The sequence below is a fragment of the Silene latifolia genome, chromosome 7, assembly GCF_048544455.1.
Source record: "Silene latifolia isolate original U9 population chromosome 7, ASM4854445v1, whole genome shotgun sequence".
Classification (NCBI taxonomy): domain Eukaryota; kingdom Viridiplantae; phylum Streptophyta; class Magnoliopsida; order Caryophyllales; family Caryophyllaceae; genus Silene; species Silene latifolia.
This window is the reverse complement of record NC_133532.1, coordinates 81,652,817-81,678,438: the sequence shown is the minus strand read 5'-3', so window position 1 is coordinate 81,678,438 and position 25,622 is coordinate 81,652,817. Positions and strand designations below refer to the sequence as shown.

At 36.2% G+C, this 25,622-nt stretch overlaps 1 protein-coding gene and 1 long non-coding RNA gene across 6 annotated transcripts; one reads left to right on the top strand and one right to left on the bottom strand.

Annotated features, from left to right (window-relative positions):
• Window positions 1–3,941: 3,941 nt before the first annotated feature.
• LOC141592334 (BTB/POZ domain-containing protein FBL11-like) lies at window positions 3,942–17,288 on the bottom strand. 4 transcript variants are annotated; one of them, XM_074412945.1, is made up of 19 exons: window positions 16,813–17,288; window positions 16,666–16,716; window positions 15,619–15,739; window positions 15,149–15,290; window positions 14,998–15,047; window positions 14,401–14,489; window positions 14,188–14,323; window positions 13,399–13,435; window positions 13,127–13,278; window positions 11,981–12,488; window positions 11,011–11,292; window positions 9,601–9,746; window positions 8,500–8,847; window positions 7,845–8,088; window positions 7,232–7,287; window positions 6,525–6,605; window positions 6,082–6,126; window positions 5,352–5,420; window positions 3,942–4,281 (listed from the first exon to the last, which is right to left on the bottom strand). In XM_074412945.1, exons 1-19 carry the CDS (start codon window positions 17,013–17,015, stop codon window positions 4,105–4,107), a joined length of 2,937 nt encoding a protein of 978 aa, XP_074269046.1. In that variant the 5' UTR covers window positions 17,016–17,288; the 3' UTR covers window positions 3,942–4,104. The 4 variants fall into 4 exon arrangements, with proteins under 4 accessions (XP_074269046.1, XP_074269047.1, XP_074269049.1 ...); XM_074412946.1 differs by having other exon boundaries at window positions 16,666–16,738; window positions 16,813–16,993; XM_074412948.1 differs by lacking the exon at window positions 5,352–5,420.
• A 3,039-nt stretch (window positions 17,289–20,327) lies between these two features.
• On the top strand, window positions 20,328–23,213 carry LOC141591158 (uncharacterized). Of its 2 annotated transcripts, none has more exons than XR_012520699.1 (4): window positions 20,328–20,620; window positions 22,122–22,185; window positions 22,313–22,500; window positions 22,910–23,213. It is a non-coding gene; the product is annotated as an uncharacterized LOC141591158 (long non-coding RNA). The 2 variants fall into 2 exon arrangements; XR_012520698.1 differs by having other exon boundaries at window positions 20,332–20,620; window positions 22,304–22,500.
• Window positions 23,214–25,622: the final 2,409 nt, after the last annotated feature.

The following is a 25,622-nucleotide window of genomic DNA, read 5'->3' as shown; positions in this document are numbered from 1 at the left end:
CCAACCTCAGCCTGAACCAGCTCAAGCACAGGTCCCTATGAGGCTCACTAGGTCAAACTATCAGCTGTCAGTCTGGCCAACTGATAGAATCCTCAATTAAGCTCACGGGTTACTGAAAATCAAGGGTTAATCAAGCCAAGTTAAGTTTAGTTTAGTTTAGCAGCAGAATAATGAAGCAAATGGTAGATGAGATGTCACTATCAGTAAAGCACATTTCCTCAATTGTTCAAGCAAAGGCCAAAGTTGAGGGCTCGAGACATTTGGATGTATACAAGTTCACCAAACACCTTTTTGCTAGACAACAAAGCCAATTAGAGCTTTGAAAACTCTAAGAAGAGCAACGGCCTACAGCCTACACCAGAACAAGCCAAGATGATTGACAACCACCTGTTTTACCCTTTGTTTTCACCTTACCTTTAGTTAACTCCCTTTTTAAAATATTATCTTATGTTGTGTGTTTCCTCGATGGATTTTTAGCCCGTGGATTAAACTGTACTCGGACTGTAACAAAGGCTGGTCTATATAAGGACCATTGCCTCCGACTGTGAAAGACAAACTACTTTTGAATGAAAAATTAAAACCTGAGATTTCTCTCAACCTTTCAAACTTGTACATAGTTGTAGTTTGAGTCCAGGCTTGGTAAATTAACCTGTGTTGAGTTGTGGTTGATATGACCAAGTTATGTTTGGCATTAATTAGATTTATCATGTGCTTAACTGTGGATTAGTTTGGTTGTGTTGTTCAGATATAAGCTTAGAATTCCTGTGTTAATCTGTGGATTTCTTTGTTTAAATTCGTCAAATTATTTTCTTAAGTTCCATGTAAGTCTTCTGTGAGAAATTTAGATCATAATTATATCCTTTGTGTCACCTAAATCCAAGAACAATTCGGTTCAGGTAAACTGTTAGACGCAATTCATCTGTCAGGCTAGTTGTTGAATTTATTAAAAATAGTTACAGTGATCTAAAAATCCAAAATTTTCAATCAGCGTCAGTTTTCATAGTTATTTGTCACAAAATTTCATGAATTTTAAGGTCCATTTGGTATTTTATCTTAACCTCTGAAATTTATTGCATTCAGTCTAAAATCCTAACTACCATGGGTGTAATACTCCTTATTTAATAATAATATTTTATTGTATTTAGCGAGTTGGGTAATAATAATAGTAATAATAATAATAATAATGATAATAATAATAATAATAATAATAATAATAATAATAATAAGCTACATGTACATACATACATACATACGTACTACACCCACCCTATATATATACTCCCTTATCCCTCATCTACCCTCCTTATCCATTTCATTTGCATTTGTGACGTATTTGGTATATCATGTTGTCTGTGTATGTTGTGATTGTATATGTTGGAGGATTTGTTGTTGTTTCGGAGACGTAAGACAGTTGGGAGACCGTCTTACGCTTGAGTCGCCTCTTGGAGCTTCCCACTCCAAGAGGGATGTGCACATTAATGGCTTGAGTTACGGAGAGACTCGTGTGGTTGAGACACGACATCTAGCAGGGGATCCGGTTGGCTTCCGGACCCGGTACGTCTGGGCGTGTCCCGGTACCAGGGTGGTTGTCGGTATGTCTGGGCGTGTCCCGGTACCGTGGTGGTTGTCGATAGTACCTCATTCATATTATTGGCATGTTGCATATTTACTTATCATGTCGTGTCTTATAATTAATTATTTTGAAACTGGCGTGTTGTGTGTCTGTGTAATTGTCACCTATTTCCGGGGTGGGCTGTGTCGATCCATATGATATTTCCAATCATATGGGGAGCAGGTTGAGTACAGGATTTGCTTGATTGGCGTGATCGGGATTTGGGCCGCACCTTGGTTTAGAGTCGAGATGCTAGTTAGTAGATGAGTTTTATTACGCATAGATCACATTTGTATTTCATTTAATCGTTTGTAATTCATTAAACATGTTATTTATATAATCGTTTCTTAATTGTATCTTTGATTTCACCGCCTCGGGGAACCGAGAGGGTAACATCCTCCCATTACCTTGGTCGGGTAAGACGGGGGTGTTACACTGGGGTCTTACACTGCACTAACTAGGCGATAATAGGGGTTAATAGTGGATTAATAGGGATTAATGTAATACATCGGAACAAGAAGAGTTCAGAGATGGAAACCAGCCTAAAACAGGCACAACAACAGATGCGTCCCTTGGAAGCGCAACACCTTCTGCGTCTAGGGTTGGGTTATAGCTGTGAAAATCAGGCCCGGTTGCTTGTTACAATTGATTAATTAAGAAAATTATTCGATGCTGGTATTATATTTTCTCTAAGATTAGTCTTAATTCCCCAATCCTAAATCTAAGATTAGTCTTAAATCAATCTAGTATAGGTCGATAATAAAGAATCTTGAGTTCATTTTCTTTGCTTTCATGTACGTGTAATGGAGTAAAACGCGTGTAAACCAATGTTACTTGTTTCACAATTTAGAGTTTACACACACCCTATAGTTTCATGAACCTTGAGTTCCTCGACAAAAAAAAATGCAAGTTGTTTGAGAGTGTACGGACTCTAACATCCCGGAATTGTAGGGATCACACAAAGATACGCCCACGGTGCCTTGATTTTCTTGGTACTTGAAACTTGACCAACACTATCATTATTCATATACACACTCATTTTGCCTAAATAATTGCCATGTTCATTTGCAATCAAAACAATAAACTCATCATGTTCATGTTCCTCAATTACCTACATACATAAATAAGGGAATCCCCCAAACATTACAAGTAATACCCGCCATTTTGTGATCAACACAAATAATTTTTTTTAATGGAAATTCAACCTCTTATTATCGACGCATTTGTAGTCAATACTCACGCCTATTTGTAACTTGCGTTTAATTTAGGGTGGCCCTAAATCCACTAGTTAAAACAACCAAGAAACGGGAATTTTGCCTAGAGAGAGTGGCCCCCACCTTTGCATGTAAGAGCAAATGTCCGTGGATTAGTACATATCACCCGCGTATTTATCACTACCCTTAATTTAAGATGTTTGAAAATTCAGCTCATTGTGTGTCGTTCCACTAATATTTGTGATCAATAAAAATATCGGTAGTTTGATCAATTTTTATCTCGTCGTCCTGATTTTTGTGCTTTGTGATATCATGACTTGAAATTTGTTTTTTTTTTTTTTTTTTTTTTTTTGGTTTTGCTTACTTAAGGTATAATAGTCATATTCTTTTGAACTAAAACTTTCTAAACTGAACTATGGAACAAAATTAAACTGAACTAAAATGAATCGGAACGAACCCAAATAGTCAATTTTCTTTTGAATTGCATGAGGTGGGAAAAAAATCGAAGTAGATATTAAAGGCAGATTTTACCTAATTTTGCAAAAATCTAGTACCTATATTGTGGTTACAAATATAGTGTGTGTGTTGGATTGAATTTAGGGGCCGTTTGTTTGGAGGGTTTCAAAAAAGAGCAAGTCAGTTAAAGTTAATGAATCCTTTAAAGGGAATGGAATCCTCTTCCCGCTAGATCTCTCCTCCCACCATTCAAAAACCCCTTATCACCATTATACTAACCACTGCCTTGGTTGGTGGGAGGAGAGATCCAGTAGTAAAGGTTGTGGTTAGGATGGTGGTGGTCGTCAACGGAGGCATGTGATTAGAATATGTGAGAACTCAAGTTAGTATTATGGACTTGATGAAATCTAGGACAAAAATAAGATTAGTCAGTACGCGGACACTGCGTACAAACTAAAGGAGCGAGGGTAACTACCCTCCGTTCAAGCAAGCCTTAAAATATCCCTCTGCAATAGAGTTGTACACGGATATAAAAAGGCCGTTGCTTTATATTACACCTATACTTTTATATTACACCTATACTCTGCGTCTGCAAACAGGTAATTGCAACATCACAGAAACTTTAAGCATGTCCAAAATAAATGGAACAATTCTAAAGATTCCGACGAAGAAACACTTTCAAGTTTTCAACTAAAGATAGAAGTAGAACATGGGAGTCGGGACCGTAGAGCAGGGTGCAACCGAGCATTAATTAATTCATTTGATCTACAATTATAATAACAAATTTTAGTTATAATAAGGTAAAGCTACTAGAGTATGATACTATGTGATTCTCTCTTTGACAACTGTCCTCTGAAGACTCCTGCTGTTCCATAAGAGTACTAGCGTTTCCTTGTGTACAGGTCTCTTCTGAGCCTTTATGTTGTGAAAATCTAACGAGCATTTCCGGAGCTTGCATCTTGATATCTTTACATTACTCAGTGAGTACCTGTCCGTAAACTGCAACAGGGAATATAAACACTAAACATAACAAGAAGTCGAATCCAGTTTATATATGTAAAAAGCCAAATCTAACCATATTAGTGGGTAAAAGTAGCTATTAAAAGAGTCCGTTTTACATTAGAGCTAATTTAATGTTAACCATACGTCATTACGTCTATAACCACAACTCTTTGCCAATATCCTCATCCTTCCACCACCACACCATCGTCGGCTGCCCTCGACCTACTGACCCCAACAAGCACCACCCTGGAAATTCCCGCTTGCAACTTCCGAAAATTTCAGCCCACAACCTACAACTTACTAAACCTTCACAGTCAGCACTCAGCCCCCCCAAAACAACCATATCAACATATTTGACCCACCGAACACCATAATTAGCCTTAAAAGTTCGACCAGCCACCATATTGAACCCAATATACCAAATTGGAAATCTGAACACGACCATAGATCCCACCACGTGCCTCAACTATAATAAATGCACCTGAGCCGAGCCGAGTCGAGCCCGAGCCCGACTTGTCACTCGATGATGACACGACCCAACAATGACCGACATGAATTGTAACCGACCCGCAACCCGTTACTGGCCAGGCACAACCCAATCCGATATGGCACAACCCGCTTAAACTGACCCATAACTGACCTAAGGTCAGACCTGATTGCCACCTTTACTCTACATAGGGGGTTTCCATTATGCATTATCTTCACTTGGTTATAAGACTTGCAAGCAATCAGCAAAGACTACTTGTGAATATGACTGATTAATTCCTGTGACCCTGTCAATAGATTACGAATTCCACTTTGGTCTACGCTAGCCAATTGTTTACATATCCTTTTTAGAACTACAGGTATGTTTTGTGTGGATCCAAGACTGCCCAGCCCAGCATGTGATTACATCAATTAAAAAAAGGGCATATGCACACTGCAGACTGATATATTAGTCCAGGATCCTCAATCTGATTCAAACATAACATCACACACATACATGTTTAGACTAACTCTATTGAAGACCCCATAATTAATCAACTACTGCAAATCAAATAAATAACAGATAAAATGGTGGTACTCACATTCGGCAGATCTAAGTCGCCTTCACTCGCATCACACCAATCTAGTGATAAACTTCTAAGCATAGGCAACTGTTACAATTATGGTGAATGTCATTTACGAGTATTACATATAACTCCTCCGTTCCATTTGATTGTTTACGTTCACTTTTGGGACACAGTTAAGAAGACGTACATGGAAGTATGGTTGGGGGACTTTTGAACAAGTAGATTACTGAAATACCCATGTGAAATAATTTTTGTAGGTTTATTTATTTATTTATTGTTTGTGTGTTAGGGGGACCTCTCATTGCACATGGGATAAAAATCAAGGCATTTTCGTTGTTTGACATGGAGAGGATTTACAAAAACAGAAACATTAAACAATTAGCGGACCAGCCTAAAAGGATAAAAATTAACAACCCAATGGCACGGAAGGAGTACTACATATTCTAGCAGTATTAAGGGTGTGTTTGGATAACAAAAAAAGAGGGAAAGGGAGGGAAGGAGGAAGGAGGGAAAGGAAAGGGAGAGGAGGGAGAATGGAGGAGGTGGTTTTTCCTTCAAATCTTGCCGTTGTTGGAGAGAAAATAATTTGGCTTGGAGGAGGGAAATGGAGGGATCCATTTTCCCTCCCCTTCAAATCCCTCCACCTCCATTTTGCTAACCAAACAATGGATTTTTCATCCCTTCAAATCCCCTCCTTCTCTTTCCCTCCAATTCCTTCAATCCAAACGCACCCTAAATGACTTACTTTGGAAGCAGCATGGATTATAAAGTTTCTCCAGATCCCACAGCCCTGCAAGCAGCAATTCATAGTCAGAGTTATCATTATTTATATAATAATGTGATCGCTCATCGCTTCATTTCTCCAATTTACATATTTACATTGTTTTTCTCAGAACTTAAGATAAACAATCAGAATAAGAAGCAAGCTTTAAAAATATACTACGCAAGAAAAATGCAAGATGTGGAATAAACCAGAATAAGACAACCAGAAATGTGGTCCTTTTATTTGACCCTCTTTCATATACAAAATTATACGAGGGTTATACGAGAAATTTACAATAAATTTATTTGCGACAAAGCCAAAACGAAATATGGCGGAGTAAAGCATATAATTTCTAGTGTTTTCTGAAAGATCCATCTGCATTCATACATATGACATTACAAAAGACAAAGCATGACGAAGTTTACATTGTGGCGAAGCAGGAGGTCTTCCATTGCTTTGCAGTCAAAAAGAGCACCAACCCCTTTTGAAGTTATTAATCCACAGTCCTAACACAAACGTTATAAGCACAAAACACCAGTCAGCTAAGGTAACTAAATCAGGAGTCAAAAGCAACGTCTATTACAGGTTCAACGACCACTCACAATGGTAGTAAAGTGAAAGCAAAATTAAAGAAGTTATCGGCAGGTAGAATTCAAACCATAGCTCGACTTTATAATATTACTCAAATAGATTACCAAATGCCAAATTATGAGCAAAAACAAAAATTAAATGGTACTCTAGACCAAATCAGTTTATGCTCTTTTGTTCACACTTTACACCCAGTGAACAAGAACAGTTTACAGTATTAGAGGTATCAGAGAAAGAGCCATAACATCATACCATTAGTTGCTCAAGAATTCTGTTTCAAAAGATCTACGTAGAAAAGGCAGAACAATACCTAGTACCGCTTTTTTTTCAACATTTCTCTCTTTCTCTTTTAGTTATTTAATGGGTACCAACTACCAATGAAGATAATAAAAAAAATACATATGTAAGATAAACCAAGCAAGACATCAGCGCCATATTTGGGTACCAATATCTCAGTACTTGCATGCACACTTTTCTGTTAAAACACGATAGCAGGATACTAAAATACAGGAAGTGATTCGAACTGACAAATCCTTGTAAGTACCTCTAAATGGAGACAAACAAGGCCTGGCCAACCTGATGAAATGATTTCCTGAGCATCTACAAAAGAGGGAATTCATTAGGCAACAACGTGAAATGCAGAACAAATGTTCAGATGCATGATATTCCATAAGAGTGTATATCTTTTCCACTAAAGTCAGGGACACACAGTATTAGACATAAGTACCACGAACAAAACAGCTAATCTAACTGTGTATGATTCACCAAGCAATGAAAACATAACCACAATGCCGATAAAAGCTCTGGTGCAATAACAAAAATGCGGATGTATGCAACCCTAATCCCAGGTCTAAAACACAAAGAAGCTTTTTGTACAGCAAACAACCACATTATCTAAGTGCTTCGAGGGCTCCCGCGAGCAGCATGTATGGGGAGGTCAAATGTACACAAGTCAAAACACATTACCCTTGTATAGGCTATAAAGATCACCGCGGCGGTATTTTATCACATTCTAAGGCGATATTGACTGTATTTAGTGAGATTAGAATGCTATGGCCCATACTGTGATTTAATACTATGCGAGCATGCGTCGGATACAATTTCTCAACAAACTCATAGTGTTATAGCATTTTCACTCTATAATAATGTATACTAACCTCCATCTAAACATGTGCATCCCACCAATGAAAGTTCAATTAAATTGACACAATTTTGAGTCAGCAGAGCCAAGTTGTCATTTGTCATCCAGGGAGTCACCCTTTCCAGCTTTAACTTTCTCAAGTGTGGAGCCTTACAATTCAAGGCCAGCTGGGATATGTCCCCGATACAATAGCGGATAGATAATGCCCGTAAGCTTTTCAATGTTACCAACAATTTCATGATGGCAATATCAGAAATCACCTGTAGATAGACGCCACAATTGTTTAGATTTGGAAGAACATATACGAGGAGATATGTTTTAGAACAAAAAAGTAACTCCAGTCTCGTACTCTCGTCAGCACATTTTGCTCATCTAGGAGAGCACTTATTGTTCTTTTATAGGTAACCAGGCTACATCTTGCGAATGACATGAAAGATTTGAATCAATTGCTGGTTCTTATAATGAATATCATCTCATTCCAAGCAAATATCCGTTCTTTTGACCAAAAGTACAAGCAAGAAATATAAGTTCACAACTACTCTCTCTGTTGGAAAATTAAAATTGTAGACAGCTCTAAATTAATCATTTAACCCCTGGCAAAACAGTGACCTCAAAATCACTATAATAGTATAATATAGTAGTATACAATGCGCATGAGCAGTCGACAATACCTGAAACGTAATAGACACAGATTCCAGCAAAGGACATAAAGTGCACAACAGATTCATTCCTTCTGGACCTAATGATCCGCCTAACCCCACCTTCAAATTTTTAAGAGATTTCAAACCAGGACCAATTGCATGGACAGATGAATCAGAGAAACCCCACCCAATTGCTAGCTTTTCTAACCGGCATTCCTTTCCCAGCATACTGAAAATTTTCTCACAAGGATACCAAGATGCCAAATTGTCTTCACTATTCTTTTTCCCATGTAGGCACAAATTCCTACATCCACTGGTTTCCAAGTATTCCAGGCCAGGATTTTTCATAACCATGTACAATAAAGCATCTCTTGAAATCTACAACAGCAAAAATTAAAATAAAATATAAAAAAAAAAAAAAATCAAAACTGGAAAGTCCATCATATGACATACTTCACTATGCAAGAAAAAGATACAAGCCTTTTATGTTCTTTTTGTCTTTCTTTTATTGAAGGAAGAGCTTCTAACAGTGAAATTGACAGGTTCACTTCAACCTTCACGCATGCTTCGAACAATGAAGTCTAGTTGCATACGTAAGAGCAATTGACTAACACAAGAGATGAAATTAACTGATTTTAAGTTGTTAAGAAATCGTCATTAATCGGATATCACATATTGCATATTAAAAAAATAATAAAAAAATAAATAGGTAACCCTGGCTCTTGCTTGCACATTCCTAGTGTTGGGGCAAGCCAGAATTAGAGTAAATTTGGGTGAAACAGCTCAACTATCATGCCCTAGTGTAATAAATTATCCCAGATACAGAATTTTAAATCGCCAACTCTTCTTCCTTCAACCATCGCTACAATAAAGCACCACCCATATTTCACCTCCAAATACCTCCCACTTGCTGCTCCTATTCCAGGCATGCCATTAAGTGTCCTTATTTGGTTACGTCTAAATGATAAAAGGGGTGCAAAGGGGTTCTTTGCTCATTGGTCTCTAATCCATAATATCATTACTCTAGGGCAGGAAGTCAGGAACCAACTTTATGTTCGGAAATCGGAGACCTCATTTCTCCGAACTCTAACAAAATATCATGTTACTTTATTCACATAGCTACAAACTAACCATGGTGTTAGAAACATCAAGCATCTCCAAGGCAGAACCGAGAAACCTATATAACGCGTGGTCTACCAGGCAAGTGTCTCTCAAGCAAAGACTCTTGAGCATGCGTCCTTTAGACAAAATATTCACAAGAGATGTTTCACAGACACCTGCACGGGAACAAGATTAACAAGAAGGTACGTGAATACTTTAGCAATTTGAAGATTAATATTTACAAGGTGCTTCTCAGAGAGAGAGAAATGCAATAGCCACTGTTTTCTTAGCAATGTAAAGCATTAAAAAAATGGAGATGCCAATCAAGGCAATAATATTTCTTCACATATGCACCACAAAATTAAATGCTCCACAAACGGTCTAACCTGAGACATCATACTACAGCTCCTCACAAATTTCAGATCCTAACACTGCATCCTAAAATATGTGTAGAACCTTTTCTTTTTATTGGCAGATAAGGACGCAGTTTTTAATGCAATGCAGCTCCTGCACAAGTTAACAGCCCTTTTTTTTTGTTTCATAAGGCAACTGTGCATTAATTATTTTCCAATTATCTAAAAAGATAGATAATTTTAAATTGGTGATACTTGTTTGCCACTTCAAACAGCAGCACCTTAACAGAAAAAAGAGGTGAGTTTCAAATATACTAGTGCACCATAATACTGGGGAGTAGGGAGTAATTATCATAGCACCTCATGTGCTATCCTCAATCTTTAATGGATGATTGAGAATGAGACATCATGCAATGTCGCAATCGAATGATCTACGGTAGGGAAATGTTTAATAGATACACTCCCCATAACACAATCAATAGGAGGGCAGAAAAGAGCCTAATAGCCATACTCGTTACAAATTCGTGCAAACCTCGTGCTTGTCCCAAAGAAATAGAAAGGGAGCGAAAGAGCTCCCATGAAAGTGCTATTCTTGTTATCTCTAACTTTATGACCATACCATACAATATTTCATTATTTCCAAGCAATCAAGACACCATTACTCAATAATGAATTGAGCTTCAAGTACTACATAATAGCAGAATCTCTATCGTAGTTTCTCATCATTTTTTATTAGCAGCCTGATAGAGAAGAGATTTTTGTTGTTTGTCAATAGCTCAACATCTGCTATTGCTAAACATAATATAAAAATAACAGCTACCACATACATTTAATATACACTTCATTCTTTTAAAACAGAACTCCAAAATTTTCAAAAAAACATAACTCAAGAATTTGCTTTTATATTCAAGCAACTTCCAAAATTTCCAGCCACATTTTGCATCTTTTTTTTGTTTTGGTTCATTTTGAAACCATAATAAATAATGACAACTGACAAGATACTTGATGTCAGTAACTAGTCAATTTCAGAAAGCCATGGATGATTAGAATAGATATATAAGAGATTTGTGAGCGCAGAAGTACTCACCCTTGCAGCCACCTATATGAAGCATTTGTAGGTTAATGTCTGATATTTTTACATGTTCCACATCTACTTCTGTAAAAGGAGAATTTGCGGTACCCTGAGCTCTAGAGCAAAGAGCAGAAATTGAATTTCCTCCAAATGAGGTGTTTGTGGCTATAATCGAATGCAATTTTGCACATCTTACAATAAGATTTGCAATACCGATATCCGTTACAGACAAGCAACCTCTAATGTTCAAATAGATCAAGGAGGCACAGCACTCTGCAACATCAAGGAGCTCTGCATCTGCCAGCAACATTTAAAAAACCAAATCAAGGATTATCAAAATAAGAATAAAAACACTATTTAAATAAATTTACCTGAACAGGAGAGCAAAGTTTAGTCATATCAAAGACAAAATCTACTTCTATTACAATAGAGTATTACATATATAATTTATTATTCATCCAGTCCAACAACGACAAAGCCTTCGTCCCAAAATTATTTTGGGGTTGACTAACATGATCCACTTTGATTATCCATTTTGGAAAATAGATAAAAAGTAGAAAAGGAGAAATAGAGCTAACAAAGAATGTAAGGGGCTATGAAAGAGATCTTAGAGGAGATGTGAAGGGACTGTGAAGTACAGAAAGTTTAATTGAGAAAACTTTGAAAGAGATGCACGTTGGAGAATTAGTTTGAAGAAACAAAAAAAAAACAAAGAGAAGGAAAGGAACAATTTCAGACAAGAACGAATGGCTAATCTGGTCAGCAGCATATTCTCCAATTTCTCACTGCCATTTTCAGTTCCATCCTTTTATGTCTGTCAAAATTTTGACTAAACATTCGAAGAGTCATTTGTCAAAAGTACTGAAAAGGTGAAAAGCAAACTTCTAAACAAAGAACATTGAATTTGAATTCTGTTTGCTGATTTGTTCTCATCTAAAAGATTATAAGCAGCTATAAAATAGGTCAGCGAGAATGCCACTTTTACCTGAAAAGTCAGTTCGTCCTTCCAATGTAAGCTTTGATATATTTGATGGCCATGGTTTTGGTTCTCGATGAGGAGAAATATTATAATATCTTTTTTTTGTGGGTCTACTTACTGACTCAGAATGTAAAACGGATACTTTTGAAGGTAAAAGGGGACTGACATCAACTGTTAAGTCAACTTCACGAATGGTAGAATTTTCCACAAGGTTGCATAACATAATTGTTTCAAAATCCAAGAATTGAGCCATCCTAATGGTCCTCAACAAAGGGAATGACTTCTTAAAGCAATCCACTGCAGCGCCAAGATGCAACAGAGAACACTTGGATATGTCAACTTCGGCCATTGCCTCAAAAGACAAAATCGGGAAAAGTGAAAGCCATTTTGGATACTCGAGATCAATATTACTTGTTCTTATAGCATCTAATAATAAGGGACCGTCTGATGGACGAAGCAAAGAAAGTAGTAGAATTAATGTTGTTATTTGAGGGCATCCAGAAAGGTCGAGTTTCTGCACACAATAAGCAAAAGTTATATTATATACTGCAAGATAACTTACAAACATGTTGATAAAGAACACAGAGCATTGTCCAAAGGGAGTGTATCCTTTTTAAACATAATGCACTAGTATGATCATCCTCTACATGCAGAATAGTCAACGGATCTAGACAGATATCTAAATAATTATTATGATAGCTGATTTTTTGCAACATATGTTTGTTAAGTGTGTACTAAACTATTATACTTGGTCATATACCCAGATACATCAGGACAATTCACGAATCTATGAGCAAACCACCAGAAAAAATATTCCAAAAAAGAGCATTATGTGACCTTAAGGATCAATAGATAGGAAGACAACCATCACAAGGCAACTCCAATTATGTACATTTTCATTGGGAATGATACAGAAACGTGTATAACAAAATAAATTATGCAGAGGACCATTTGTTAAAAGGTGATGGCAAATAACATATGGCGGCCAGGAAATTACTCCTCTATACAGATTCTGAGATAAATAGAAAGAATATAATCAAAATGAACACATTCCATTTAACCATCAATCGATTATCTACTGCTTACACATTTAAAAAGGAATATACCAAATTGGTGGAATAGTATACTTCTGCATTTTTTAAAAGCAAATACCTGTGAGTATTCTGTCAACCGAATTCTCGCGTAACTAAAGTCATCAGCCACACCCAAATAATGTGAGTCTTTGGGCAATCCCTTTAGAAGACCAAACGTATTAGGAACACCCTGCTTCGCAAATGTGGAAAAGTAACTACACCTGCATTTCCCTATAAACATCTTAAGTTTGAATTCGATGCTAAAATTAGAACAAAAAATACACAAAATTATTACATCCACCAGAATTATTCCATTCAATTTTGGAAACCTCTGTGAAATACATCACATACCCATGATAAACCAGAGTGGCAAAAGGTCAACACGTATCTGCAACACAGACATTTCCACATGTTAGTTTCATTTCCAGACCTACCAAGTTACTATAGCGACGACCACCAGTCAATCGCCAACTCCAGCAAAAATCATATTGATGAATGCAGAAAATACCCTGAATAATGAAAGAGCTAGAGTAAGGGGGAATCAAAAGTACACACCCTTAGCGCTCTAACATAAGGAGACGTTCCAAATAACCCAAAAAAAATGTGTTAAGAATTGGATTGAATGATGGCTGCCTATAGAAATAAGCGCAGCTAAGTTACTAAACCATTTTTTTTTATTCCATTATTATTTAGAACCAAAAAATATGAGCCTTTTGATTCGACCAATTTGAAATGAACTAATCAAAAATAGTATTTTGTATGATACCACAAAACCATTGGAGGACAAGAAATCCACCAAGCAACAAAATTATGGGATGCCCCAATTTCTTTGAACTAAAGTAACATAAGTCCTCAAAAACACGGGCTGCTTTAACACACACAGAAGCTAAATAAACTACCCTTCACATACATATCTTAAAGAAAGATCAATTGAACAGAATTAAACAGCAATATAGAAAATGATGTAAATTTGGCCATGCCACTTCATCATGCACGCATATAGAGCTTTCATGAGTCTACTTTTTTTTGTAGTGGTTGATACTCATTACTGGTTTTTTTGTACCCACATAGAGGTTTCAGGCAAAAGAACGTCAACAACATCAGAAAATAAGTTTATGTTTATTGGACAATAGAAATTACCTCCTCAAATATGTTTGGCCACTTGCTTGACTGTATATCCTTCTGGTTGCACTTGTCAGTCCAAACATCTTCAAAGCCACTTGTTTCCATGTTTGCAGCAGACCATGCTAGTAACGTTTCACAAAGATGCCTCTCACTGTAATGACAAGAAAAAATTATGTATGCACACAGTACATTTGTCAAGGCTGAAAAATTGTTCATGACAAAACTAACCTGTAAACCGTCAGATGAGGGTGCTTAACACATGCAAGAATGAAGCTGTATGGAACGTCAACAAATATGTCGCAGGACATAGCCCACATCTGATTAAAAGAAATGCCAAAAGGAGCGGTAATGAGATAGATGTCTTGGGGACGACACATAAACAGCAAAAGCAGAAAAGTTGATTAGCCATAGAGCACAATGCTCACAAAAATTATTAGCATAGTGCTCTTGAGATTTAACATTTTTAAACCAGGAGGAACTCCTGGCCTCATAACAAAATCAAGATTTTGAAAAATTAATTATTCCCTCCATCCCAATTTTATTGTCCCCCTTTTATATTTAACAAGGAAAAAAGATAAGCATCCAATATTGCCCCCAGATAATGAGCTATCACCATCTCCACCACAATGTTATGGTCTCAGCTCTCATTAATACAGGGGTAGAGTAGGTAGTTCATCACTTCTCCTGAAATCCTTCCAAAATAGAATGGGACACTAAAAATGGGAAGGATGATTTCCAAATCAAACCAGTCTATGAAAAATATTGTAAGAAAGAAAAACACGTCAATTGCCCTTGCAAAGGAACAAAGTCGATTTTGATACGTACAAAATTTTTCGCGACGTAGCTTGTACAATGTTCTACTACCCAATCAACAGCTGTCAATGTACAAAGATTCTTATGAATTCGTTATTAATGCAAAAGATGAGCACTCAACCAAACATATTTGACGCATGGAAGTTGGCTGAATAAGTCTCACCGTGTTCCAAACCAAAATCCCTAAAACGAACAACATCATCCAAACGAAGTTGCTGCGAAGAAAGCCTTTCCTTAAGCATAATATCACAAAACCAAGTTTTACATTCAACGACAAGCCTTTCTAGTCCAAAGTAGAGTGCAGCCTGCAAGATTGCAGTGAGAGAATCATATTGTGGTGGCAAAAGATGACGCTGATACTTTGGAAACTCTCATCATCAAGTTCCATTATTTGGCATCGTCAATGCCAGTCAGTTCTGCAATACCTACAAAGTAGAGCTATTTGTCCTTGTTGATATTACACATATCTAGCATCTAACTTAAGTCAGAAGACTCAGAACAATGTCAACTACCTAATTGGGCACAGGCAAAGAAACTAAACCAGAACGCTCTGCTACTGCAACAATTTGACTACAAGCAGGTGTATACTAATATTCAACTATACAAAAACAGCCAAACAGGGGCAACACTGACCTCAAAGAGTGGCAGAAAATTAAAAATCGTGATTTCCATGTGATATCCATGGATGAACCTCAATATAGGTATAAACATCTCAGGGTTCCAGTACACAGAAATGCTACACATTGATGATTCACTGTTAGGCAAAAAGAGTTAAAGGGGATTAATATAAGAATAAAATCAATCAAATCAGTCTAATAAAGAAAAGACGATAACGCATCGAGGATAGACCAATAATAAAAAACATTATGAAATTATTGTCCCGTCAGCGTGTTCTAACTCCATAAGAATAGTAACCATAGAAAAAGTTTAACAATATTAGTTCACATATAAGAGCAAAATCTAAAGTTAAAAAATTAAAATAACCAACATAGAGTCAAACTTAACCAAACAAAGAGAACATTCGAGTTCCAATGCCTTAAGGAATGACCCACAATGAAAATTGTGTCGATTGACAACTATTTCAGATTTCAAGAATCCCGCATATGTACTTTTTGTGGGTCATTTTGTATCACAAACCGATGGATAACGAATACTTGTCTCCAATAGCCAACTACTGGACAATAATATTTGAATTAACAAAGTCACTTAAGTTTCACAAGTAACGAAGACAAAACCACACCAGAATAAAATAGCCTCACCTACATACGAATCGTTTATTCATTGATGGATTCATACTCCATATCATGTTGTACTCAAGTCCTTGATCATTTAGCTAGAATAAAATACAACCCTAATTTTTGGGGGACACGCCACTAATAATCAGAATACACTCAGTCGAATTTTGGTTTCTACTCATTCAACTAGAATACCATACACAAGCATTCGTAAATTTCTGTTGGGTACTAGAGATTGCAAGAGAAATACAGCTACAACCTAATAATTAAGAGTAGGTCTTGCTTAAAACAGTCTTATTTAGGACGGTCTTTACCAAGAATTTGTGATTAGTTTTAGTTTGTACTAAGAGGCATTCAAAAGAGTCTGTTTCCAGCAAAGCAACTGAGATAATACTGTTGTTGTAGTTGTCCAATTTCAATTTCAGCATAAAATAAAAGAAAGTACCTGAAATTCCCGGCAAATAGTGTTCGAAAATAAGTAGACTCTTCAATCAGCCTGTAATTAAGCGACATAAGAACTAACTGTATTTTAATTAAAGATAAACAAAGGATTGAGACGAATAGAGGAGTATATGGTAAGGAGAAAGCAAACCTAGAGCGAAGGATGTTGACTTTGACAATCTGATGATTGAGAATAGTGGGAATGTCCCAGGAAGAAATGTGACAAGTAGAGATGGAAGTTTGAGAGAGAGGAGTGGAATCTGATGACCCTTCGATGAGAGTGGGGTCCTTGCACTCCACCACCACCCATTCGTCCCCTCCGTTGCCATCGCTTCTGACCGTCGCATCAGACATGCCTCCGCCGGCTTATGTCATGCACAACATCAGCGATGAAATAAGGACCCTCACAGAGTCGCAGTCACCAACACACTTGATAGTTGACACTCCCTTTGGTAACACTACTATTCATCCGGGCAAACGGATCAGCGGGTTGGATCATACGGCTCACCGATTGGGTCAAAATCGGAATACACCATAAAAGATTTGGGACTTTTTTTATCCATTTTAAAATCCAACATAATATACGGTGTACAAACTTTTTTTTTTTTGACAACGATTAACTGTATTGAAAGGAAACTAGAGTAAATGGACAAGCTTACATAAGTTAGCCACTTGCCAAGCTTACAAACCAAAACCTACGAATTACAAAAAACCTATGGGTTTGGGAGATAGTGTGATATAGATAAACGGGTACTGGCGTAGAAGGAGCCACAACTGTAACACCCTCATTTAATCATACGGCTCACCGATTGGGTCAAATCGGAACACTATAAAAGATTTGCACTTTTTTTATCCATTTTAAAATCCAACATAATATACGGTGTACAAACCTTTTTTTTTGGATGGTGATAAGGCGTCACCGGGTGGCGTCGAATCTCGGCGCCACCATAATTTATAAAAAAAGGAAAAATAAAAAAAAGGTTAATTTTCGTTTTTGCGCCAACTATTTAAGGGTATTTATGTAATTTTTTTATCTATTCAATTAAAATCTAACTCTTAATAATCAATTTTCTAAATAATATTTTACACCAAAACAATTTATCTTCTCAAGTAATTATGTTTCTTCATCGCTAAATTGTGTTATTAATCAACCTCGTTTTCCATCTAATGAATTCGTCATCTACAAGCCAACGAAAGCGGTAAAGAAGACATTGAAAAAAATCGATCGGATCGGATCAATTGACGACAGGTCTGCTGCTTACCCACACAACATGAATTTAAGTCTTCTTTTATAGGTAATCATTGTGCGCATCATATAAAGGATAAACTTGAGCATATTCATGATCCAAATGGAAAGATTAGATCAATGGTCTTCTTGGTTTTGAAGAACTGCTGCAAAATTTCTACAAAGATGGCGTCATTGACGGACGCATTGTACAATTATGTTTCCTAAACTACCCTTTTCTTCTAATTAGTTTGAAATTCAGAATTCATTGGAGGAAAGTGAAAATAAACAAAACATTTACTATTATTCCCTTGGTGGCACTCAGTTTAAGTACCACCCGGTGGCGCCATCTCATTATTCTTTTTTTTTTTTTGACAACGATTAATTGTATTGAAAGGAAACTGGAGTAAATGTACAAGCCTACATAAGTTAGCCAGTTGCCAAGCTTACAAACCAAAACCTACGAATTACAAAAATACCTACGGGTTTGGGAGATAGTGTGATATAGATAAACGGGTACTGGCGTAAAAGGAGACAGAACTGTAACACCCTCATTTAACAAAGAGTCTTACTAGGCATTCCTAGGTAAATGAACTTGTAATACCCAGCCTTTGTAGGACCCGTACTTAGACCGATGAGAGAGCACTCGGAAGGGAAGGATAGCCTTACACTAGACCTGAGCTTAGACCGAGTGGTGTTGCAACGGATCGAGTGGGTTTACTCGGTCGAGTGAAAGGTACACTCGACCTAGTGCGTCCACTCGACCGAGTGGAGTGCTACTCGGCCGAGTGGACTCGGCACTCGGTCGAGTGCCACCTTTTCAGAACACGTGATTTAATCCCTTTCCTCCCTAACCCTAAATCACTTCCACCTTCCCCCTTATCTCTCCAAACTCTCTCCCCTCTCTCTAAAACCTTCACAAACACCTTCTACTTGGGATGTAAGCTTGGATTAGGAGATCTACTACCTTCCTCTTCATCTCCTTCACCTAGTAAGTAAAGACCTCTCATTTTCTAGTCTTTAAACCCTAACTTTTGGGGGAATTCATCATGGATAATTAATTAGTGTTAGTAGGTGTATTTGGGGTAGGTGATGTGATAGTCTATCGCACACCTATGCAAAGATAATATTTATACCCTAGCAAAACAAATGAATGTAATACGTAGGGGTCGAACTACAGAGAGACGAGAGTTGTTAATTAGTCGATATGGAGTGAATTTTACCTTGAGGTCGGTTATCGTTTGTTGATTGGTTAGTTGGATTATGGAAGAAAACAATAATGATAAAGAAATAATCTAGAGAGGTCGGGTCACACATGCAAATTATGTAAATGCTCAAATTAAACATATGAGTTGATAAATCGTTAATTGTTTAGGCTTAGAGACACCCACCTTACGATATTAGTGTCAACCATAGACCGGGTCCTAGAGAAACTCTCGTCCATGACTAGGTCGTCCTACTACGCATGCTTAATCTAATTCAATTCCGTGCCACTCGACTTTTAGAACGAATGAACAAAGTTAATCAATGAATAAGGCCTTTAAACAAAGATTAAACGTGACGATGCAAACATGTGATAGAAACAATTAGACAATATTATATCAACCTAATTTAACATTTTGCAAATACTTTTTATGCATGGCTCCTTTCATTCCCTAGACAAAAGAAACTACTCTAACATGGTGGAAATGTAAATTAAACTAATGATAAATGAAAACATAATGAAAATATGAATAAGAAATTACCTTGCAATTGGAAATGGAAATGGAAATGGAAGAACAATACTTGTAATATAAATAACTTGTAAATGTAAATTGTTTTATAACTTGAAATGTAAATAGGAAATGTAAATAACATAAAGTAAATCTAAACTAAACTAAACTAAGAGCTAACCTAAACTAACTACTAAATTTAGAGAGAATTTCTATGTAAAAGTGTGTAGAAAAGATGGTATCAAATACTTGTGTCGAGGTTCCTTTATATAGGACTTGAGTGTGTAACGTAAACAAGTGAGAATCTCACGTCCCCGATCGGGGACACCCAACCCCGATCGGGGTTACCATTGCCCGGGTATTTTCTCTTCAATTCTTGGTTTAATGCTCAAGGAATCCTATGGTCATGTTTTAATGCTCCTTTAATCACCCGGTTGAATGCAATGTTTGGCATCTTAGAAAGGATCTTTACGTGACTTTTGAAGGAAAAGTAGATCTATATACTAACATATTCATATATGTTTTTGTTAATTTAGTCATAAAATTAAATGGTGATCTTATGCATGCAAACAATAAAATAGTTAAAGAAGAAATCTCTATCTTACATTGGTATTTCGGTTTATTTGGGCACAAGAGAGATCTCATTCTCTCTTGTTCTTGTGCTTTCCTCAATGGATGAACTAGGATCCACTACAACAAATCTAATATTAGACAGCATTTATCTAACAGCACAAAGTATAAATGCCACCTTAAGTGTACTTATTGTGGCATTTAACCTGACATTTAGCTGAAATGCCGCCTTATAACATTTTAGGCACTTCGGCGCGCACAATTTTTTCTATCTGGCGGTCATTTCTCAAATTACCTTTTCAAATTGAAAAAAAAAAGCCCCAAAACGCTTAAATCATACTCCGTATGTGCTAAACCTAACCTCATACTCCCTCACTGCATCATCTTTTTGCTAATTGACTAAATCCATCGACTAGAGAGCAAAGGAAACACATCAAGCTGCAAAATTAAAGGTATGTTTGTTTATGTTTAAGCCCACTTTACCAAAAATCCAATTTAATTAAGATGCTTGAGGATAAATGTGCGCTAGATTAGGTTTTGCCTTTGATAGTGCAAACTCTATGCACGATTTTGATAGATCTAAGGATCAGATTATTGTGGTATAACTGCTATTTGGTGATTAACTTAGCAAAAGCGTTTGTGGTATGCTCTCTAATCAAAAATTAACTTATATATATATTTATTATTATGGTGTGGAGTATAGAGAGTAAAAAAGTATACAATTTCGTACCTGTTTTCTTAGTGTTCGCTTTATTAGTGTATTTCTTATCCTGTGTTTTGAGAAAATATAATATCAGAAAATTAAGTTATGTGTGATATAAATTCACTTTGAAAAGAGGAATTTCTATAGCAGTTGATGCTAATTGATGGCGCTATTTGTGTAGATGTTTGTCTATTTTCCTATGAATTCCTACATATGCTTCTATTAGTTTGCAAAGTGGGTGTCTTTGCTACTTGCTAGTGATTTTTGGCACTTATGCTTGAAGTAAAGTTGAAGGCTAAGTGTTGTATTATGCTTATAAAGACCGGTTCTTTTTGCTATTGGAGTCCATCTACTGGATACCTTGCTAAAGTGAAATTAAAGAAGGTAGATCATCAATTTAACACCTTTCAATAGTTTAAGCATCGTCCATTGAAGGTTAACTATTTTCAAAATTATGTTTGCTGAAGGATCAAAGGTTCCCTTGCTCCTTTTGTTTCGTTTGTTGAACCCGGCTTTTTACATATCTTTAACCCCTATCCTTTACCATTGTTTTTGTATAAGTAGAAGAGAGAAAAGAAAAGGCAACTTTATATGTTTGTTTTATACTTTGATCTTTATGCATACGAAAACGTAAGAAATTCACCAGGACGTAGTAGGTACTATTAGTACGAGTTATTTAAGAGAAATCCATGTTGCATATGATTATGGATCAAATTGAAAAGTTCTTTATAGAAATCTAAACTTGCACGCACGAATGCTAGTGTTCTATGATACCGTTTTTGGTAACTTTGTCCTTTTTCTTACTTAGTTCTTTGGTTAATTAGAAGTTTTCATTTACATTGAAGTCAAAAACTCACTTTGCTTGGTTCCCGATCAAAATGCAATGAATCAAAATCATACACTATACGCTAATTGACTCATGCCATCAATGGTTCGCTCTTTGGTTCAATTGTAAGATTTGTAACACTTACGGTTTCATTGGAGATGATACCACTCTTAATACGGCACTTATTAATTAATTAACTCACAAATTTCTTCAATAGATGATATCTTTGTTGCAACATGACTAAGCCGACCCTTACGCACACTTTTCTAACCTTGAAGTTTTATCTAAATTGAATATAGAGTTCTGACCACCTAATAACTATGCTTGATTGGATTATAGATCTAACATTTGTTTTTGTGAATTTAGGATTTTTACTTTACCTTTTCTTTGCTTTCAGTTATAATTTTAACTTTGCTTTGAATAGTCAGAGCTTTGGCGAACCGTTGGCTACATTTTCGTGACGTCTTGGCCTGTCGCTTCCTTCAAAGGTGAGTGGTGACTTGTTGTATTTGATTTTATCAAGGGTTTATTCAATTTTTATTTTAATTTAACTTGTTAGCGAAGGACTATATGATTGCTCACATTTTATGTAATGAAAAAATTAAGTTTTTGAAGGTTGAGCTAAAGAAGGTGAATGATAAACGTGCCAAGATACAAGACGACAATCTCGTAGCTCAAAGAAAAATGCAAGAGGAGCTAACCATGCTCAAGATGACTTTATTTGGTAGAGATATTCTCAGTCACAACTATACATTGCCGCAATCCTTCATTTAGTTCTCATAAACACCACAAGAAAAACTAAAGTAAGTCCTTTTCTTGATATTTTACATTGTTACATATTAGATTGCTTGTTCAAGATGCCTGGGATTGTTTAACATGTTATTTAGTTATTGGTGTTGTGTAATCAACACAAAACGCCATCCGTTATTGTGACGTCAAGTTTCAAGACAATCATTGTCTTGTTGTGTGGTGTTAGACATATTTAATTTCAGGTTGTCGTGAGCCTGTGACACATTCAAAATTTGTGACACATTCAAAATTGGATTGTTAATTTTTTTAACATTGCCCTCTCGCATGAAGGGGGTGTGATATGATCGTGGAAATCTACTTCATATTGGCTTATTATTGCTTTGCGTGTAAGTTTTGAATGTGTAAAAGATACAGATTGTATTTGATGGGTGAAGGAAGTGACTTTGGGTTTCTTTTGCCCAGGATTAAACGTATGAGGAGGAGGATAGATGGCATTTTGGTTTTCACGAAGCCTTATTAGAATCAAGTTAGAAGTGATGACTATGGTACGACTTCAGGCAATTGAGTTGGAAGTATTGGATATGGCACGAGATCATGGATGTCAATGGAAGCTTTTGTGAATGTTGGAGTACATGTTATTTATATTGAGCCTTATGTTAATTCTGTAGTAAATTGGCTTTTGTTAATGTACTGAGCTCAAATTTATATAAGGCTTTTGTAAGACACTGATATATGAAAGTTCTATATTCCATTAAGGTTGTTATTTTGTAAGTCTTTTTATTTTTTATTTTTTTTTTAAATATTTGCATTTTATTTTAAAAAAAAAAAGCAATCTCAAAAGCTTGAAAGGTTGTTGAACAGTAATGCATAAACAAAAACTATAACAAGAAAAAAGAATAATGTGTAATATTAATTAATTATTTTTAAGAGGGAAATCAATTAAAATGCAGTTATAGAGCAATCTCGAAATTTGTGATAGCATGGCATTTATATTGGCTTTCACAGGCATATCCAATAAATGCCACGAGGACTTCTCCCGACATTGGATCTTGCGGCAAAAGACTTAATGCTGTTAAAACGTTTTGTGGCATTTATAAATGCCGTTAAAATACAAATTAAACGCCACAAAAGCTATTATCTGTTGTAGTGATCCAAGTATAGGATCCCTCCCAAAGTATAATACCCAAAGCAAACTCTTAATTAAATTAATATTATGTATACTAGAACAATATTAATTTAGTGGAAAAATTGACCCAAAAATATTATGGAACTCTCTATTATTTCGGTTAGAGAGAAGGAAGAGAAGGAAGAGTTTTTATCTTTCTAAAACTCAAATTTTTAGATGAATGAATAATATTAAGCACTAAACTCATTTGTAGTGTACAATGGGTAAATAAGAAGAAAAACCAAAGTGGTTTTTCTTCTCAAAAAACCGGGTGGAAGAGGGGAGAAGAGGGAGCCAATGCATGCATTAGTTGTTCTTCACAATGATCACTAGGTTTGCATGGCTAGTCAATTAGGGTAATCATTATGCTTACCACTCACATGATAAACATAATATTATCCTAAATCCTCCCTTAATTTCGGTTTACATGTAAAATGGAATCCATTTTATTTTTGTCAATATGTCACATGTCACATGTCACATAAAAATTGTTATGTATTTTTAACATATTAAAAATCAACGTATTAATAAAAATACGTCATATACAAAAATCGACTTAGTAATTCATAATTACTTGTACCAAAATATTTTACCAATTATAAATCACAATAACTTGTATTTATAATAATTCATTCAATTTCAATTGTTTCCTTAAACAATAATTTCATCTGAGTAATGAAACAATTCGATTACTCAGACCGTATCTCATTTAATCAAATTTCAATGAGACACGTAAATATTACTTCCAAAATCGTCCGTCAATTTTAAATAATTTAATTGACTCGTAACGTTATACGATCAATTAAATGATCAATTAAGAGTGTTGCCCTTTAGGTATGACCTAGGGGATCAACTGATCACCACCGTCGCACGACAGTAATGTCAAACTCTAGTCAGCCAATCATTACCGATATGTGTGGACCAGTTGACAGTAAAATATTACTTCCCAATTGTATTCTTTATAATGAGACTTAAACATGTGATCATCATGATCAACAGTTGTGATCGCATTATTGTCGGAGGACACATATTCCAACAATCTCCCACTTGTCCTCGACAAGTGTGCGTCACCAATTCTCTTGTCCTATTACTATCTCCCACTCAATGCAAGGTGTCTTTCAGGTCGTACTTGCAAGTGATCATATCGAGAGTGGTTTCCTCGATCTGGAGAATAACTGATTGACCGGATTTATCCACCATGGATACATTCCGAGCGTGGCCACGCATTTCCAGTTCATTACTCCTCGAGTGGCCCTGAGATATTGTTATAACCCTGACTAGGGGTGGACAATTCCTATCGCACTCATTCCCTTCAACTAGCCACAACCATCATAACCCAAAATATGCCCATTTGACCCCATTTACGAAGGTCGTAGTAACACAAATCAAAGTTAATCTGAAACTGTGCCATCTTAGGCGAATAATCTTTAGTCAAAAGAATCGACTCATTAGAATACTATAGCAGCTCTCGCCACGACCAGGCTATATAAATTTGCCAGAACTCTATAAGCGGTCATAAAGCCCGACAAAATGTTCCTAACAGTCCGCCTATGTGATCGACTAGTCATTCTCATATGACTCTATGGCACTTGAACTTGCCATCAATCGCATCACACTCTAGTCACTTCGAGACGTCACCTCATGTAAGTAACTATGGGCAAATACAATGCTAATCCGTGTTCACTTAAACGGGGTTCAATTGTCTCTACAACCCGTTGGATGTAACAAAGTATAAGGTGAGTTAATAATAACTCAAACGACAAATGTCGACATCACACTCGGGTAGTCAATACCATATTACAACCTTGTGATGCATATTGCAAGTGTGTAAACACTTGTTGATTGCAATAAAAGTTTAACATGTTACGTGTCCATGTGTTCAAACTTCTTAATCGTATTATCCTTTACATTCATGTTATCACTCATAGCATGAACCTTACCAAGTACACATCAAGGTTCCCGACCTTGGTTTCGGTTCTTTATCTTAAAAGAACTTCCTTATCTATTATC

Excerpts from the sequence above, each read along its gene's own strand:
- LOC141592334 (XM_074412945.1), bottom strand. The coding sequence starts at position 17,015 with ATGTCTGATGCGACGGTCAGAAGCGATGGCAACGGAGGGGACGAATGG. Across the intron at positions 6,127-6,524 it reads ACCTCCTGCTTCGCCACAAT|GGCTGTGGGATCTGGAGAAA; the intron begins GTAAACTTCGTC and ends TGCTGCTTGCAG. Across the intron at positions 4,282-5,351 it reads GCGACTTAGATCTGCCGAAT|TTTACGGACAGGTACTCACT; the intron begins GTGAGTACCACC and ends TCCCTGTTGCAG.